The 19,699-nt window shown below is 40.8% G+C and overlaps 1 protein-coding gene across 4 annotated transcripts in view; it reads left to right on the forward strand.

Annotated features, from left to right (window-relative positions):
- The window catches only part of Dock3 (dedicator of cytokinesis 3), an 825,219-nt gene that overhangs the window by 776,648 nt on the left and 28,872 nt on the right, over nucleotides 1-19,699 (forward strand). For all 4 annotated transcript variants that reach the window (XM_023706273.1, XM_023706265.1, XM_023706267.1 and 1 more), the window contains 7 exons: nucleotides 1,604-1,689; nucleotides 4,212-4,307; nucleotides 8,602-8,662; nucleotides 9,274-9,367; nucleotides 12,387-12,535; nucleotides 17,385-17,471; nucleotides 19,092-19,196. In XM_023706273.1, coding sequence (XP_023562041.1) covers nucleotides 1,604-1,689; nucleotides 4,212-4,307; nucleotides 8,602-8,662; nucleotides 9,274-9,367; nucleotides 12,387-12,535; nucleotides 17,385-17,471; nucleotides 19,092-19,196 — 678 coding nt within the window. The remainder of the gene's footprint in view (nucleotides 1-1,603; nucleotides 1,690-4,211; nucleotides 4,308-8,601; nucleotides 8,663-9,273; nucleotides 9,368-12,386; nucleotides 12,536-17,384; nucleotides 17,472-19,091; nucleotides 19,197-19,699) is intronic.

Genomic DNA, 19,699 nt, shown 5'->3' on the forward strand with positions numbered 1-19,699 from the left:
GTTCTACAATCTGAGGTACAGGATCTCAGGATAAATCCTGAGGGGATTTCACTGACCTTATCAGACCCAAAAGCTAGAACTCTTGTTGCATAGGTACTGCTTTACCTTGGTCTTAACCATCCAGCAGAAAAGTATAAAAATGAAATATAAGAAGTAAAGCCATGCTGCTATGTTGAGCTGTAGGCAACTCAGGTCAACAATTTCTGACATGGCCAGTCAAGCGGAAGACCCAATACTATTACGGACTACTGAACTCTTTTAGAATATTTTGCTGAGTTTACACACCTATAATTTTCAAATAATGGAACTTCACAAAAAAAGGGTATACAGATGAATGTCCATTTTGTATCTGTGTATTCAGGGTGATTGTGATAGATACATAGTTGCATTCTCTTAATGAATAGAGTGATTGGTTCTAATGGTGTTTGTAAATAGGATGTCATTTCCGCATCTTGTACAGCAATTAACCACTAGGAAGAATGTATGCAATGTGTCAATTATTGAAAGTGTTCTACCAATTTGATTTGAAACTGTCTCTTTGCTATTTGTTTATCAATAAAATTATGGGGGAAAAAAAGAAACTTAAAGAAAAAAGAAAAGTACCTTGGCGGGCATGATAGTACACACCTGTATTCTCAGCACTCTGGGCAGCTGAAGCAAGAGGATCATATGTTTAAACCCAGCTTGAACATTTTAATGACATAGCAAGACTCTTTTTTTTTTTTTTTTTTTTTTAGAACTGGGGATTGAACTCAGGCTCTTGCACTTGCCAGGGAAGCGCTTATTCCACTGAGCCATCTCCCCGGCCCTGCAAGACTCTGTCTTAAAAAGAGAGGGGTAGATATGTATTCCAGTTCAGAAACCTTGAGGTCAGTCCCCAGTACTGCACAAAAAGAAAGACAAGAAAAAGTATTTAAGCACCATGGAATGCCCTTGCAGAGTCATATGGTTGGAGGAAATATAATATTGTTCCTCCAGATTTAGATATCTGGAGGATAGGGAGTAAAGGGAGGTCCCAGTGGTGGGCAGTGACAGGGGCAGCAGCCCCAAGGGCTTTATGTCCTGTGCTTACAAACAGTGGTGCCTGTTATCTTGAAGAGACTCTCTGGAAATACAACACTTTTCAATGCAAACTGTATATTATTTATTATATATTATTATATTACATTTATTAAATATTATTTCAGTCTCATTAGAGTGAAGACCAATGTAACCAACACAAGCTTCCTTTTAGACTGGCTGATTAGAGAATAAAGTTCTAGCCAGATATATTTAATACATACAAAAATTTTTTTGAATGAATTTAAAAACAAAACTGTTTAGCGAAGGCCTTTTTTGGATATTTTTCTTGCATTTTTCCTTAGATTGGAAAAGGAGTACCTAAAACTTTTTAAGTCCCATATATTAAGTCACTGGGGAGGGAAGCCTTGGTTAGAGGAGGCAGGGTAGTTTCTCAGTGCTGATGCTGTCTTTCCTGGAATTTATTTGAAGCAAGGACACAAATCAAGAAACAATTTCCTACCATCCTCATCAAGCAATAGGAGTGAATACTTACCATTCTTCTGAGTTCAGTTGGAATTATGAAATCTCTGCTTTCTTCTAGGTGGAGGCTGAGTTGATTGACAAGCTGGACAGCATGGTATCAGAAGGAAAAGGCGATGAGAGCTACAGGGAGCTCTTTGGTCTGCTGTAAGCTGCTCCAGCCCCACACATCCCATACTGAGGGAGGGGATGAAGTGGGGCAGTGGGAAATGGAGATAAACCTATACTGGGAAGTCTTGAGAGGTTTGGAATCAGGAAAAACCTGGTTATTCCTGGTAGTAGCGGTGTTCCTCTTCTATCAAAAAGAAAGCATGCTCTCTCTCTGCCATTGCCATAGTACTGAAGAGCTACAAAGAGAGAATAACTTAGCTTTTAGATTTACTAACAGGAAAAGGATCATTAGGTACCTTCATAACATGCACTGCATGCAGTTGGGCAAACTGCTTATGAGGACTTAATTCTCTAAGGCTTAATGCTGGCATATCTGGAGGAGGGGAAAATTCTCTTTTAAACAGGGGGTCTTCTTATCTACCTTTGTAAAATATTATAGTCAACTTGAAAACTACTGCTGTGGGCTCTTAAATAAGTCACTGCCTTTCCAAGCTCATTTTCCTGTTCGTAAAATAAAAATGTTCCTCTGAAACCACGAAGGTTCTTCCAGGTCCACCATTCCATGGTTTCTGGCTTGAGTTCATGAAGAAGCCTTGCAGGATTTAGACTCAGAGAAAATATGCATGGCCTTCCCAAGCATAGTGATGTTAATATTTTATCTCCCTAAAAAAAAAAAAAAAGAAACTTTAAGTTCCAGAAAATCTTCCTATCTCACTTATTCCATTTTGAAACTTTCTTTGTTTTAATATGATTTTAAGGAAAAAATCACTAAAGGATTTTCCCAGTAAAAATATTGAATGTTTGCATAGAACTTTACAGTGTACAAAATGTTTTGCTATTTGATTCTCACAACACATTTGCAAGGTAGGAGGGTAGAGATTCTCTTCCTTCTCTGTAGAGATAATGAGCAGCACTCAGGCAAAAGTTAATATGCTTTCAGTTACATGTTTAGTATAGTTACCTGTGGAAGGAGGATGCAAATCCTCCAGTTTCATGAGAAGGAACTCATTCTGCTATTTCATGCCTATCTTGTTCCTTGCTAAGTCATAAGAAAAAGTTAATTTATTTGACATTGAAATGATTATTATTTATGAAAATAAATTTACCCTTTAGTAGTTCTCTTTTGGTTAAGCATGTTTATAATTGTGGGAACACAGCAGAGAAAACCTCTTCTGTCGCCACTAACAAATGACTTTGCTACAAACAAAAAAGTTTAAAATAAACCCACAATTACTAATTATCAGACCAAATAGTGTTCGTAACTCTTTTTAAAATCAGTGTGAGAACTGAGAGTGACTGATAACATAAAGAAACATTTCACTATTTGCATTTTGGGAAGATGCTTGTAGATATGCTAAGGAGGGAAAGGTAGATAATGAGCTAATTGGTTTAGAAAAGATTCGTTTAAAACACATGAGCAAGCCTCTCCATCAAAGATTTCTCAAATTCCTTAACATGCAAAGAGGCATGGAAAAAAATCTCTAAAAGGAGGGTATAGTCATCAACATTTCCCACGTATATGTGCTCATGGAGCACCTCTTCCTGTTGTGTAGGACAGCAGAAGCTCTGTAGAACAGTTTGATAAACACTGGTTCAGTAGCCTTGGTTTGGAGGCTTGCATTGGTTCAGAGGCAAGAGTCAGTGGTCTTGCCTTATCTCTCAGTAACATGGGTCATGTGGGAAATCCTCACTTATCCTGAAACCCTGCCTGGCCCAAGAAGCAGTGAGACAGTCACGTCATCATAGCAAAAACATTAACAACAATCATCCATGTGTTTTGAGTCCTCAGTACTACCCTCAGTTGGGCCAGCCACTACATGTGATTCTCGTGACCATAGAGATCAAAGTGTGAGATGAAAAGGGATCGGTAATAAAATCATTATGTGGATACTTACAAATTGACTTGTTATTGAAGGAAACAGAGTTCGGAACACTATAACTTAGAAGAGACCTGTGGTATGTCAGAGGATCTCAAAACCCTAGGTTTTTGGAGAAGCAGAGGCTTTTCTAACCTTATAGGAACTTGGAACTATCAAATAAAAATAAGACCTTGACATTGATCTCCTGAGAGTGGCATATTTTGCTTGGATATGTTCCCTGACAACAGGGATGGCTGGTGGTAGTTCTGTAATTGTCCACTGTTCTTCATGCTGGGTTCCTGAGGCTGGTGGGAATCCATTCCTTGATTTTCATAAAGAGGTTATATGTTTTCTGAGAATGGCTCTGGACAGCAATAGAGACAGTTGATCAGTGGGCAAAGCCTAAGAACACACTGGGGCATTAAACTCTTCCCTTATCCCCATGCCATTAACATTCTAAGGAACACACAAAGGGAAATGGGAGATATTTTCATTTGTTGCTGCCAGTCCAATAACCTCCTTGTCTTTGCTTTCTGCTTCATGGAGTAGAACCCAGCTGTTTGGGCCCTACCCCAGGTAAGACTGCAGTGTGGTAAGTCTGCTGTCTCCAGATCCATCACAGTCCCCATGGGCTCTTGAACCTCACTTTTGTGCCCAGGGGAAACTCATGAATTGTGTTTACTTTCTACCCTCCAATAGCCTGCTGGAGAAGGTTGAACAGGAAACATGGCGTGAGACTGGCATTTCCTTTGTGACCTCAGTCACCCGCCTTATGGAACGCCTTCTTGACTATAGGTATGTTCTCAAGCATTTTCCTGACCTTTTCTCTAGTAGGATACTCTCCTTTAGGGGCATTCCTTTGGCCTTAAAATTGAAGCCAGGTGCCCTTTATGAGAGGGACTGTTCTGTTATTGAGTGCCATCAACATTCACCAGGAATCTACTAATGAGCAGAGACAGAGAGTTATGTATAAAAAGTAGTCTAGGGTTTTCTGGAATTTCTGCCTCTATATTATGGGCACACACACTCAAGAAACCTCCCAGATATGTGCAGCTATCTGACTTTCCATCTAGAAAGTTAAGGAATAGGCATAACAGGAGGGAAGAGAAAAGCTGTCTCCATAGCAAGGCAGGGAGATAGCAGGTATATTTCCTTAGTAAATGAGCAGAGAAATGTTACTTGCTACCAAAATGGAATGCAGTAGGACTTTTAGTTGCTTCTCCAGGGGTTGGGGATCCCCCACTTTCTATGAATTCATAGTTTGCTTAAATCTATTTCTGTCCTCCAATCCTATCAATGAGCAGTTAGAGGAAACAGACTATGAGCTCAGAAAACTTTATGTTAATGTTCAGTCTGGGAGTTCATGTGGAATTAGAAAGTTTTCATCAGAGCTTACCTTCCCAGTTATATCATGGCTTTTTGTTAGTCCAAAAGTAACAATAAAACCATTGCACCCTTAATTATAATCTCATGAGGATTCAGCTGGTAGTGAAGAGTGCCTTTTGAGAGTCAAGGAAAAGGTGAAGAATGGGTAGGAATAATAAAGAAATAAAACCTAGCTCCAAGTGGTAGTGCTACAAGATGTTCAGACACTAAAGGACAATGTTTTCAACACATGGATCAAGAAATGATGGTATTCAGGCCACCACCAAATTGCTCCTGAAGAAGGCGGCGCTCAATAGGCACTGCTTTTGTCAGATGTCCAGGGCACTGGCCTAGATGTGGAAATGGAATTCCTGAGAAATATGTTCACATCCAGAGCATCCCCTTTGGTAGCAAGCTATATTTGTGCAAGCTTTGGCATATTTTTTCAGGGCCTCACAAGGAAAAACCTTTCCTCACTACAACATTTACTGAAAATTGTTCTAATTCACTATGCCCTACCAGAAAGGTAGAAGTTTATTTCTTGGTTGTTGAAACCTAGTCCTAACTGACTATTTGATTTCTGTAGCTGTCTTCTACAAGCAATTCAAAGTCGCCTAAAACTAATTTCACTCTCCATTTATTTTCACAATGGTGGTAACTACAAAACAAGGTCACAGTCATTTACATGGCATCAAAGTCACTTCATGAACTGGCCTTTGCCTGCCTCTGTAGTCCTATCTCCTTCTGGCTCCCAATATTTACACCTGCTTTATAAGCTCCCAGTGTTGTTCCTTATTAACATAGAAGGAAACACCATACTTATCATGGCTCTAATTTATTGAGAAATCTAAATTAGTGCTTTATGTGCATTGTTCCTAATCTTGTAAGTAAGCATCCCTGAGGGTTATTATTGTTTCCACCAATGAGAAAAGATGAGTAAGAAGTGCTATGGCCAGAAATTAATCCCAGATCTAGCTGATACAGAACCATACTCTTTCTCCTCATTCATGGTTTCAGCACTGATATTATGTTCCCTTAGGCTTCTCTACATGCTATCCTCTCTTAACAGTGGCTTTCCAACTTACCCTAATCAAAGAGCCTTTCCCAAATCAGGAACTTAAATGGCTTTGTGTGCACCTTTCTGTCTTTCCTGAAAAAAACTTCTAAAGGGCAAGAATCTTGTTCTTTTTTTTTTCTGGTTCCCTGTATGATAGGTATACTCTAAATAGTAATTGGTTGGATAAATTTGTTGTGAAGACCATACATAAACCAGAAAAGCCTTTCCTTCTACCCAGTACAATTTAGTCCATTTATTCATTTCATTGTATTGCTGGATGACCTGAATTTTTAATGTGAAACTTAATTTCCGCCAAGTAAAACTATTTTTGGCCATACAAGGAGTTGAACCCAGGATCTTCACATTGAGTTATATTCCCACCTCTTTATATTTTATTTCAAGATAGAGTCTTGCTAAATCACTAAGTTGACCAGGCTACTCATAAATTTGTGATCTTTCTACCTCAGCCACCCCAGAGTACTGGCTTTACAGATCTGCACTTCCATACCTGACTTAGCTCAACATTTAGGTCTCAGAGTAGGACGTCCTCAACTTTTATGTTAATGTCTTTTAATTTTATATGAATCTGAGACATTGTTGTCTTATCTAAAGATGTTTATTAGTTTTGCTTATATTTTCTTGGTTAGGAAACAAGAATTCCTAGAAGTGTACAGGGACAGAGTTACAGTTGCCAAGCCACTGAGACTGAGTGGAGCTTCTACTGGGATTGTCAACTGGAAGTTGTGGTACCGTCCTTTCCTAGGGCCCTCCAGTTTCACTGAGGGTTGCCTGGCCACTGACCTAGACCCCCCATCCCATCCCACCATGAACAGTTGGGCCAGGTACCTCAGTAGCATTTTTTCAGGCAATTCTTCCTTGTTCAACCTCCAGAAAAAAAGGGAAAGTAGTGCTGCATTTAAGTTAGAGACTTTGGAAGGCATCTTCTTTGTTGAGTAGCCACCCAAAAGTGACTCAGAGCCACACAGAAAAGTGCTGTTTGCAATACATGACACAGGGAGCTATAGAGCACAAAATGTCTGAAAATGCCCCAACATCACTCACAGTGTTAACGCTAGTTCTTTTCCATTTCAATGATTTGTCTGGGAAATTCTAGTTATAGCCAAGTAGATACTGATGCCTGGTAAATGTTTCAGATATTCTGTAGAAAATATAAACTACTAAATGCCAGGATGGCTAAGTGAGAGCCAGTTTCCTTCTCCAGGGCTGACTTACTGAGCCCCTGGATGATCAGAAGGGAGACAGATGCCTCTTGCCACTCTGCATGTTACCTGGAACTGGTTAGCCATCTGGTCCCTGGGCTTGCTCCTCTTGAAAAGTCATAGCACTTTCTTAGCCCCGCTTCCATTAACAAATTCTCCAGAGGGACCCTCATGGTCTTATGTCTATCTTCATAGCAACCAGGTGCTTTGTAGGGTGAATATGTCGGCAGGGTAAACCCCAGAATGGTGAATCTTGGTTTCAAACCCCACAAAACTGCTAACTCTGGCAGTAGATCTCCATAGGGAGAACACTTGGCTTAGAGAATTCCATGACAGTGGCCTGTTTTTAAGCATCCCTTTCTTTCAAATAATCACTTCAGAGTCTTCCTTTTCTATTATGAGAAGGTGGGAAGAGCTGGTCTTGTCAAGTGACCATCCAGCACTCTATGACTTGGGCTAGGCTTCCTGATTATGAGTTTTGCTGCTCCTCATTGGACCCTACTATCAGTGGAGAATACCAAGAAACTCTTTCCACCCTGACTCTGGAGGTCTGTGCCAGGGAAGGAAACACAACAGGAGGTGGGGCTCTGGCCTGGCTGGATTTGCCATTCTGATGCTTGCTTTTCTTTATCTCCTTCTGATAGACCTCTGTTCCTTCCCAGGAGAGCTTGGCTTTGACCAGTCCCCTCTTTCCCTTGGGAGGTATCCATTCTCAGTGCTCTTAATTGTCCTGTCTCTCACAATCCATCCCTAACCCCTGTAACCCCAATACCCTGCTTGGCTAAAGCTGTCTCTGAATTAGCAGGAAATACCTGCTACTTTTTGTGAAAGATGGCTCCAAAGACTAATGCAGAAAAAGGTTGTATGGTCAATCCATCAATCATTCCATGGTTGCTATGTCCACAGGGTTCTGAGGCTAGAACCTAGACTGTAGGATCTACTCAGCACTGTTGAACAAAATGAAACTTTCCCTTTAAAGTCAGCTCTGTTGGGGCCAGGGAGATGGCTCAGTAGGATAAGCACTACCCTGGCAAGCGCAAGGGCCTGAGTTCAATCCCAGGTTCTGCAAAAAAATTAAAATAAATAAATAAAGTCAGCACTATGCCTCTTTTGGGGAACCTGAGGATTTGACCTTTCCATCTTACTGACATATCCATCTGTGACAAGGCCATTAATAGGTGTCATTTAATGCCCTGCCTGATACAATATCTATTTTCCATATACTACCACCAGAACAAAGATCTCAGTAAGAGGTCTCTAAATCCTAGGAGTGGATATAATCTTGGAGCTCACAGGATAGTTCTCATTTGATGAATCACTTCCTGTTATTTGAAAAATCAATTCCTGAACTTGGTTCATATCAGTGCCCCAGTGATATCGCAGTTCTGTGTATTATCTCAGGGCACCACTTGATACTATGGGTACTCATCTATGTTCTCCCTTCCAGAGACTGCATGAAAGGAGAAGAAACAGAGAATAAGAAGATTGGCTGTACAGTTAATCTAATGGTGAGAGGACATGGATTTTCTCCTTATCTTCCTGATAGGTAGTTCCTATTCCACACTGCAATTGGGCTTTGCCTGTCTTTAATATATGGCTGTAAGATCTGAATTAGAATTTCAATTCTAAGGGCCGGAGAGATAGCTCAGTAGAGTAAGTGCCTGCCTGGCAAGTGCAGGGTCCTGAGTTCAATCCCCAGTACCACAAAAAAAAAAAAAAAGCAGAATTTCAATTCTAGTATGGTTATCTTGGAGTCCTGAACTTCTTCAGACACATTTCCTCTTGGATAAATTATTCTCAGGGCAGAACTCTAACCTGACCTCTTGACAAGATCCTGCCAGCCCTGATACACTGGTTCATTGTTCTGATCCCCAGTTGGCTCTAGTGCCATTTCTCTTTCACGTTACTCAGGACCCCCATGGACTTACCAGAGCATCTACTTCCAGCAGGTGTTCCTTCTGGTTGGTCCTTTCCTTTTTTGGTGCCATCTGCCTCCAGGATCTGTCTTCTCCTCTGCCTAGCACACCTAGGGTTTTGGCCAGTGGTCTGAAATTCAGGAATGGCTTGCAAAGGTGGCAAACTCTCTCTCATCATGTATATCTCCTTCTTTCTTTTATAGAACTTTTACAAATCTGAGATTAACAAAGAAGAAATGTATATCCGGTACATCCATAAGCTTTGTGATATGCACTTGCAGACTGAAAACTACACAGGTGAGTAGGGAGAGTGGAAGTCCTGCCCATGAGAACATACTGGTGACATTTCCACAGCTGGCAGAGAAGGACTGCAGGCTAGCTGCTCACAGGTTGCAGCAGTGTTAGGGCCTGTGCTGTCCCTCCACTTCATTGCTTTCTCAGAACTCCTTGTTAGCACATGGTAAGAGAGAAAGCAGGCAGAACCTCCACTTGTGTCTCTGTGCCGTGTCCTCCACTGCTTGAGACTTTTACATTCTCCATTACTATCCACCCCTGTGACGCCTCAAAGATACCCTCCAGATTCTGCTCATAAAAAGAGCTTTTCAAAGCCATCTGTTATGTTGAGCTGTGGGGGACTCAGGTCAATAATTTCTGACATTGCCAGTTAAACAGAAGACCCAATGCTATTATGGGCTACTGGACTCTTAGAATATTTTGCTGAGTTTACACACCTATAATATTCAATAACGGAACTTAGAAAAAATGGGGCATACCGATGAATGTCCGTTTTGTATCTGTGTATTCAAAGTGGTTAGGATAGATATATAGTTGCATTCTCTTAATGAATAGAATGATTTGTTCTAATGGTGTTTGTAAATAGGATCTCAAGTCTGCATCTTGTACAGCAATTAACCACTAAGAAGAATATATGCAGTGTGTTGTTGAATCTGTACTTCCGATTTGATTTGAAACTGTCTCATTGCTATCTGTTTATCAATAAAATTTTGCAAAAAAATAGGTTCTGTATTGTAAAAAAAAAAAAAAGAAAAAAAAAAGAGCTTTTCTCTTAAAAGCTGCAGCTCAGTAAGACCTTAACAACATAATACCCTGGGACTCACTGGCAGATCGGCCTTGCAGTCTGTTTTTCCCTGCTACTGCAGAGCAGTCCCACACTGAGCATTCATCTGACTTCACAGTCTGTAGACAGGGACCCTTTTCCTCATGTCTATACTTTAAATCAAAATGCGTATCTCATTCTGTTACTGAGAGAGGCTCAGAATCAGAAGGGTATATGCATGTGTTTGTATTCTATCTGAATACCTGTATCATAATTCCCCCAAATGTAGCCATCTTTTTCCACTGTGGTAAACAGCCATTACATCTTAGCTGTTAGGGTGTAGTCTTGAATTTGTATGTTAGACAAGGAAATGTGAGTTCTTCCTTTCTAAAAACGTTATTAAAATTCTATGGATCTGTAGAAACAATCTCCCTTCCTTATCTGTAGAAATAATCTCCCTTACTTATTTCTAAATATTAGAGAGTGTTTGTCATAGATGCCACATTTTCTGATAACACAGCTTGGTAAAAGTTAGAACTAAAATGACCGCTCTAACTGGAAGACTGAGGCAGGAGAAGCACAAATTCAAGGCCAGCCCAGGCAACATATTAAAACCCCATCAAAAGATTAGAACAAAATAGTATAGTGTAGCATAGCACAGCACAGCACAGGATAGGATAGCATAGCATAGACTAGAATACCACAACATAGCAGAGATGTGCTGTCCTGTGTATCCAGATCCACCCATGATCCCAGTGATTCTCTGAGAGGGTAGTGAATACAAAGATTTTGATAATTCTATGAATGAGTAGAGGTATTTGTTAACCTTCCAGAGAACTGGGCCTTGACTGAGGCTGAGTCAGGAATCTGGACTGAAGGAACTAAGCCTTGTCTCTGATGGCTTCAGAAATGACATCAAAAGGGAATATAGATTGAGAAGAAAAATATTTCTTCTGGTTTCCTAAACTCCAAAAGGAGGAGTGAGCTTCCATAAAGAAAAAAGCACTTTTGTACCCAGAGAGAAAAGTCCTCCTAGATCCAAGGAGGAGGTATATACACCCTGGGCAGCAGTAGCAGGATACACAAGCAGGGAGGCAAAGAGGAGGAAAATCTAGAGAGGGGCCACAGGCAAGTAGATCTGCCTAAAACTAGAAATCAGGTAGAAGATGTATACAAAATAGTTATGATAGATATACAGCTATTTTCTCTTAGTTCAATGAAAAGAAAAGTTTGTACTAATATTGTTTAGACAAGATATCATGTCTGCATCTTGTCCTCTGAATAACTACTATGAAGACAACAATATGCAATGTATTAATTATTGTAACTGTCCTATTAACCTGTTCTGAAAATGTTTCATTGCTATTTTTCTCATTAAAATTAATTTAAAAATGTAAAAAACAAGTGGAGATCAGGTTTGAGTAGGGCCACAGAAGCCAAGAAGAAGCTAAAACTAACTTGCCAATAAAAATCCCCACTAAAAATAAGCAAATAGAATAGGAAAAGAAGACTGTGACATGAAGATCCTGAACAGTGGCTTAATTCAGTGTGACTCATCCCTTGCAATTTAGGAAGTTACATTGTTTAGCAGCTGTGTCTTTACATAAGTTCCATGATTGTTCTTTATATGGAGTGAGATGTTGCCAGGCCTCCAGTCTGGGTTTACCGTCAACTTGGGGTCCTCCAGTAATAGAGCCTTTGGCTCCAGACACATCAGACAGTGACTACCATTCACACTGCTTCTACTTGATCTTTTTAAAAATGATAAAGGTGAAAGAAAAGAGTCTTTCCCCTAAGCCACGCTGAGGCCAGAAAAATGGGTCTGGAGGCATTAACAGTGTGTTAGGAAGAGCTGAGCGAAGATTGGTTGGTGTTCACCTGTTAGAACACATTCTGAGAAAACCAGGAAGAAAACTAGTGAACTGAGCAAAAAGGAATCGAAACACTTTCTCTAACATGCTGGTCACCTGTAGTAAGATAAGCTATGCCAAGAGTCTCAGGTACCTAAGTATTCTTTGTTCTTTACCTTGATCCTGAGAACAGGTAACCAGAACCTAGGAGAAAACTTTCTACCAGAATCTATGGCGTCTTCACTCTGTGACATGTGCAGCCTCTGGGCAGCCTCGATGTCTCGCCTCTGGTATTGAGTGTACCTTACCTGGGCTGCACATGCCTTGCCCTGGGTCTGCCCACCCTCATTAAGCTACTTCTGGGCCCATGAGAGGAAGCACTGGGCCTCCATGCTGCCTGTCCCCACAGAGGCTGCATTCACCCTGCTCCTTTACTGTGAGCTGCTGCAGTGGGAGGATCGGCCGCTGCGGGAGTTCCTGCACTACCCATCCCAGACAGAGTGGCAGCGGAAGGAGGGATTGTGCCGAAAGATCATCCACTACTTCAACAAAGGCAAAGTAGGTGTCATTAGGCAAGACTTTCAGCCCCTGAGCTACTGCTGTGGTGCATGATGTCTTTACATTGTAGGGTTGGCAGCAGCTGAAGGCAGTGGCATGTGAGGTGGTAGGTGGGTGGGTGCTGATGTTTGGCATTGGATTTGGAGACAGCAAGATTATCTCTGAGGCAGAAATTAAAGGACAACAGCAGCTTGACTCTGTGGCTTGGAAGCCCATTCCAAGTTGTAAGAAACAATCTCATATATTAGTTTTTCACATCTGTAAAGATAATGTTCTTGCAACACAGGTTTCTGGAACTCTATCTGTATTAGATTTATTTAAATAATTAATGTGGCTTTCTAATTTTTGTAGTAAAAACAAATGAATTATAACTAGAGCCTATGGAGACCTACACTGCCTCTTACTAGTGGAACTTCTCATCTTGAATTTGCCTTACTTATAGCACTGTCTGGCTTTCTCTCAGATTGGGAGTATTCTAAAACAGACTTGCTCCTGTGAGATTGTCAGTGCTAGTTAAGGCTTCTGTGGGACTTCCTGGCCAGTGTTGTTCCCGTCTCCAGAGAGATCCTTATGGGGCCCTCTGAATACTCACCTTTGGGTGTGGCCATATACTGGAAAGACTGGGGATCTGTAATTTGTTGAACCTGTTCCTTCATTACCTGACTTTGAGCACATTTTAAAATTTGAAATGGGATCATTCAGGAAGCTGTAGTGGCTAAGCCTCTGGTTCAGATTGAAATTGCTATTTCAGAGTAAAATTTTCATCATCAGAAAGATTTAAATGTTAATTACTTTTTATTTTATTTTTTATTTTGTTTATCGATTTATTTTTATATATTTAGTACAAGGTCTATAGGGTCTCACTACACAGATCAGACTCATAGTGATCCTTCTGTTTTGAGCCTCCCAAGTGCTGGGATTACAGGTATGCACCATTATGCCCAGTCTCAGTCAGTGGCTCAGCATGACCCGGGGGGCAGGGCTGGTACAGCATGCCAGGGATCGAACCTAGTCCCTGCCATCTGCCTAAGCAGGTGCTTTAATCTGTTGAGCTATCTGGCCAGACCTTAAATGTTAATTACTTTTGCCCATAAATCAGAAAAAAGACTTCACTTTGACACAACAGAGTAGACTTTGGTATTTGTCAAAAATATTCACTCAGTAGCCAAGCATGGTGGCACACACCTACCTATAATCTCAGGAGGCTGAGACAGGAGAATCATCATGAGTTTAAGGTCAGCCTGAAGTATATAGAGCAATACTTCGTCTCAAAAAAAACAAGAAAAAAGTTTACTCAGAAAACCCATACTCATCTGCACATGTGCATCCCTCACAGAACACACTAGTAAAGCAAGAACCTTTATAAAACTGTAGCGATTCTCTTCTAACCAACCCCAAGATGGAAACAGTTGTTCTGCTCTCAGCCAGTGCATATGACTGATCTCACAATGTTGGCCCAAAGTCACTTCCCCTTCTGGTCTAGAGCCTGGCTTACATCCCTCATTCAGTTTTAGGCCTGTCTTCCTGGCACGAAACAATCTTCCACTGTGCATATGGGTAGCAAGCCCTCCTGATTCAGCCAGGGTGTAAGTTTGATTTCCCTGTGTGTGAATGCTTTTAATGTATCAGTTCTCTTATTTTCTTTCCAAAGGCACAGAGTGGAGTGGAGAATTATGCTAACAGGGAACACGTCCTGTTGTAATGTGTGAGCATTAGCTCATCATCACACTGCTACTGTAGCAGCACACAGGAAATGAGGAGTAAATCTTCACATGGACTGAGAGTGAAGTGCAAAACCTGCCTGTGTATGATGGATGGGCAGAGAGGGCAGAAAGTCTAGGACGCTCCATGGGCCACTTCCTTTGGAATCTGTGCAGTCCTTCCAGTGAATTGCTCATTGAGTGCTTTTGTGAACTCATTCTCCAAGGGGCATTTACCAGCTTCATGCCCTTAGGCTTGTACAGAAAGTTCACCTTCTCTATTTCTATGCCTCCACTCCTGATGGAACTAGGATATGAGGCTAACCAGTTCTTTCTGAAAAGCATAACCCACTGCTGCAGGAAAAATAAAATGCTCCTGTGGACCAAGGAAAGGTTATAGGCATGAGGAGAAAAGTCACCTTAGCAACAGGAGAAGAGCAAAAAAGGGAAGACTGGATGAGGAACAAGTAAGAGGAGCTATCCCTCAGCACTGCCAGCATACCCTCCTCATAACCCAGGCCTCTCTTGATTTTCCTTCGCCACACTTCTAGCATCTCTATTTTGTGCCTTAAATATACGGCCCAATCTCCATTGGTGCCATGTTCATTTTTAAGTGTAAGTGACACATGGCCATAGCCTAGTCTGGTTATTCTCTCTAGCAGTGAGGTGGTTAGCATAGGAACCTTCTCCAAGGTAGACCAGGCTTTGGTCCATTGCAGATTAACTCTCCCAGCCAGACAAAGAGAGAAGGCCACTCCAAGTAAACAAGGTGTGGGTAGAGTAAGAGTTGAGAAAAAGAAGAATATGAAGATAGGACCTGATCCCAGTAGAGGGAACAGACCAGAAAGGCCTCTGTTCATCTGACATACAAACCTTTAGATCTTTCTAGGCTGGTCATGGGGCAAGGTGGCTCCTACTTGAGTATTTACTGTTATCTATACTTCTAAAGGAAAAACTGTTTCTTCTAACTTGTGTAAACAGCAGTACAAAGACTGCCAGCCTAAGACCTAGGCCTTTCCCTTTCTGTGCTATTTACTAGAAGATAGTGCAACTATTGTACCATCTATAATGAAACAAAACAAAGATGTATAAAAAGCACATATTTACGGGGCCGGGGAGATGGCTCAGTGGAATAAGCGCTTCCCTGGCAAGCGCAAGGAACTGAGTTAAATCCCCGGTTCCACCAAAAAAAAAAAAAGCACATATTTACTAGAACTGGTATAAGTGGTTTAGGCACTGGTAAAATTAGCTTTGTCTCTTACCTAAAAGAGAGAAACCAAAGGAAAGGGATAAGAATAAAAAATGCACTGTACCTGTAGAAGTTTCCTTATATGTGTGCACTGGCAGCTTTCAAAGCCCCTAGACACCCACCAGTTCTCCAATATACCCCTCAAGGCTAATAGGGTGTCTTAAAACTTTTGGTCCTCACCCAAAGTCCTCATTTTTGGTTCTCACTCTAAAGACATGGGAAAGGCACTTTGGAGCAGCAGGACTACAAGTCAGGGCAAAATAGCAACAAGAAAGATGAGCATTGGTCTACTAGAGGAGTTGTGTTTTAGTGGAAACTACCATCAACAGGCAGAATGCCTTTAGTCCCTCATGAAGTCTTCACCACCTAAGTGAGCAACTCCATTTGAGACAGCTCATGACAGGCTGGATTATGGGTACCTAGGTGTTCATTCTTCTGTGCTCTCCATTTTTCTCTCTATATAAAATTTTCTATAATAAATTTTAATTAGTATTTAAAAGTTGGAGAGAAGAGCCTGGGTAAAACATCTAGTAAACTTATAATTCCCCATTTAACCAAAAGAAAGAAAACTTGTACTATATTTTTTTAAATTTTTTTAAATCTTTTATGTATTTATTTGTTTGGTACAAGGTCTTGCTACGCAACTCATACTCATAGTGATCCTCCTGTCTCAGCCTCCCCAGTACTGGGATTATAGATGTGTACCACCATACCCAATGTATTATATTTTTTAAGGAAAGAAGAAGTGGACAATACTGTCTCTTAATAAATTACACTGCAATCTTCCTCAGGCATCTGTTAGATGGGGCTGTGACTATAAGACAAGCTACGTCACAAAAGTAGTCTGGTATCTGACAAGGCAAGGGTCATCTAAAGTTCTAACTTTCCATAAAGCATGTTGTTAAGTCCCTGTGTAGCAATTTTCTTCTTCTTTTCCATACTTGTCTCTAAACTTAAATGATTTTAATTTAAATGTCATGTTCTGAGCTGGACATAGTGGCACACTCCTGTAACCTCCATATTTGGGAGGCTGAGGCAGGAGGATAGCCATTTGTTTGAGACCAGCCTGGGCTCTGTAATGAACTTGCCTGAACTGCATAGCAAGACCCTGTCTCAATATATAAATAAATAGTAATTTTCCCATCATTAATTCATTAAATAAAATTTTATCAAGGGGCTGGGGAGATAGCTCAGTAAAATAAGCACTTGCTTGGCTTATTGCTAAGCAAGTGCAAGGGCCTGCGTTCAATCCCTGGTTCTGAAAAAAAAATTAAATTTTTTTCAAGTACATGATATATGCCTAGTATTGTTCTTGGCTCTGATGATAGAGTAAATAAACAGGGTTTCTTCCTTCATGTAGTTTGCCATCTAATTAGACTAATGAAAAAGTAAATAATATTTTAAAAATAAAATGATTTCAGGCTAAAAGGACCAAAATGTAAGGAAAAATTCCTGTTCTTGCATATCTATAATCCCAGAACTCTGCAAGGCTGAGGTAGGAGCATTGCAAGTTCAAGCCCAGACTAGACAACTTAAGGATTAGCAACATACTGTCTCAAAAATTAAAAAATAAAATAAAAAGGGTTGGGTATAAAGCTCATTACAAAGGCCCTAGGTTCAGTCCCCAGTATTACAAAAAAGGGAAGAAAAAGAACAATGCCTATTCTTGACAAGGTAATCAGGGAAGGTCTACAAGTGAAGATATTTGAACAGATACTCGAAGGATACACTTGAGGTAGAGAGCCATAATGCTATGTGTCATGCTCCATGTGTTCCCTGTGAGTATAAGTTGGAACTAGCAAGAGGCCTTTTGTTGTTAATTACTGATGTGTTCTATGTAGGCTTAGGCCATTCTAAGGATGCCTAAAATGCTAAAGCCCTATTCCTCCTTCTGATGCAGAGCTGGGAGTTTGGGATCCCATTGTGCAGAGAGCTGGCATGTCAGTATGAAAGCCTCTACGATTATCAAAGCCTCAGCTGGATTCGGGTGAGCTCAGTCCCTTACCTCTTCCCCCATCTCTGACCAGAGCTCCCTGGACTTTCCTGACAGCAGTTTCTGAATGAGCCCTATTAAGTAGGGCATTAAAGCCTTTGGTTTAGTGCTATGTACAGTACAGGAGAAACAGAGGCCAAAATTCCTTCCCTCAGCAAACTAGAAGTTGACTGGGGAACAAAACTACTTACCTAACAAAGGATTTTATGATCCACACCCTAATGGCATCTGGTACTTAGAGAAACTAGCCTACATAGGCACAAAAAGATAGGAATTTGGGGGAGAAGATAGCATCTCAACTTTATGAAGAATTTTTCTATAAATAGTTTCGTTCAAGGATGTTTAATCTGGGGTCAGGAATATAGCTCAGCAGCATAAGCACCTGCCTGGCAAGGGCAAGGGCTCAAGTTTGATCCACAGGACCAAAAAAAAAAAAAGGGTGTTTAATCTAAAATTTCATTAGAAGAGCTTTCCCCCACTTTTAACTTGTGATCAATTTTAAGCACCTTGTCTTGTCGTTTTGCTCTTCCTTGAAGCAAAATATTACAAAATTAAGTCAGAAGTCGTATGGATGTTGCAGATTTGCACCATATTGATCCTGGGTGCCAGTTCTGGATCCTAAATCTTAACTGCTCCTGATCTTATCCACATAGAGAAGTCAGTGATCTCAGCTCACATTCTCTATACCCTCATGCTTTTTGATGACTCTCTCCCATTATCTTGTTCAAATTGGGACTTGGGCAGGGTGCCCTAGGATTAGTTTTTGAAGGCCAGTGCCTCCTGATAACCTCACTTGATTGAATTTATTAGTTTCCCAATTAAAGGTTTGATCTGCTTAAGTGAAGGTAGTCAGACTCAGGATACTGTGATTCGATCCCCAGATCCTCTGCCTTACCAGACCTGCCCTTAAGGCATCCTGAGGGGGCAGGGGGATCCTCCTCCCAATTAAAGGTTTGTTCAGTTTTTTTCTAAATGTGAAGCCAGATCAGCCAAGACTAAAACTTTACTGACCTTGGTGATTCTAAACATCATAGGTATTAACTTTTCAAACTTAAAATCTTTCAAATTGGAATTGGTACCAGTGCTCCTGGAAACTGAGCTTTCTTCACTATGGTTATTAGCATCTTTGGTTAGAGAATAGATGAGCAAGGATAGATAAAATCAAATGTATATGAAATAGTACTGAGAATTGTTGATAGTGAACTACAATCAATCCTTGTCAGGGTTTAATGAGTATAGTGAATATCAGTCAAAATCAAAATCCCTGGGTGAGAAAGGTCTGTGTTAAATATATACCCCTTGAGTATAAAACTCAGATTTCTGGGGAGGTGGGTCTCTGTCCTGGGAGCACATTCAGAGTATCCTCACCGAACAACAGTAGCCAGGCCTGTCCTCATCCCACATCAGATAGTAATGGAGAAAGAGGGCTTCCTCTTCCATGGCGCAGCTCCCTGAAGAGATGCTGCTCATGGGTAGGGGCTCACTTCCTTCATACCTAGATTGAGTTGCCATGATCCCTTTCCAGAAGACATTGTCCACTTGGGCCCAGGAGAGCTTGCTTTGGACCTGCAGCAGCCAAGCCAACCTGAAGGCAATCACCTTTCTTGTTCACAGAAAATGGAAGCCAGTTACTATGACAACATCATGGAGCAGCAACGCTTGGAACCTGAGTTCTTTCGGGTTGGCTTTTATGGCAGGAAGTTTCCTTTCTTCCTTCGGGTGAGTCCATCAGGTGGTTACAAAAACATATATGGTATACATATAATTCACTTAAAACTTCACTCTTTCCTTTTTGTCTGTTTTACTGAATACTTCTTTCTAAAGGAATGACCAGTTAATAGAAGGCATTTGGGTTTATTTGCTTGGCCTGGCTACTAACTTTAACTCAATTTTAGTCTGCTTTATTATCCTGTAGCTACCAAGAAAGTATGAGGATAGTTCTCTTATCATATCTACCATGTTCCTTCAGGATGTGACCAGAATCTAATAATGTACCACAGATGCCTTCAAACTTTGCCTCCAGTACATAGAACCTCCATTCTGTTTCTTCTCCACCTATTACACAAGTATATCCCTGACCTCAACAGTCAGCTTGCACATGCAACCAGAATGGAGAACTCTTGGTTTAAAAGAACCTAGAGACTAAGTCTATTTGGCTCCTGGAGCCCTGCAGGAACTTTCAAACACTAATTTTAGCTATGGAAATCGTCTTCTAGACAGCC

This window comes from Octodon degus, unplaced genomic scaffold (genome assembly GCF_000260255.1).
Source record: "Octodon degus isolate 3935 unplaced genomic scaffold, OctDeg1.0 scaffold00008, whole genome shotgun sequence".
Lineage (NCBI taxonomy): Eukaryota > Metazoa > Chordata > Mammalia > Rodentia > Octodontidae > Octodon > Octodon degus.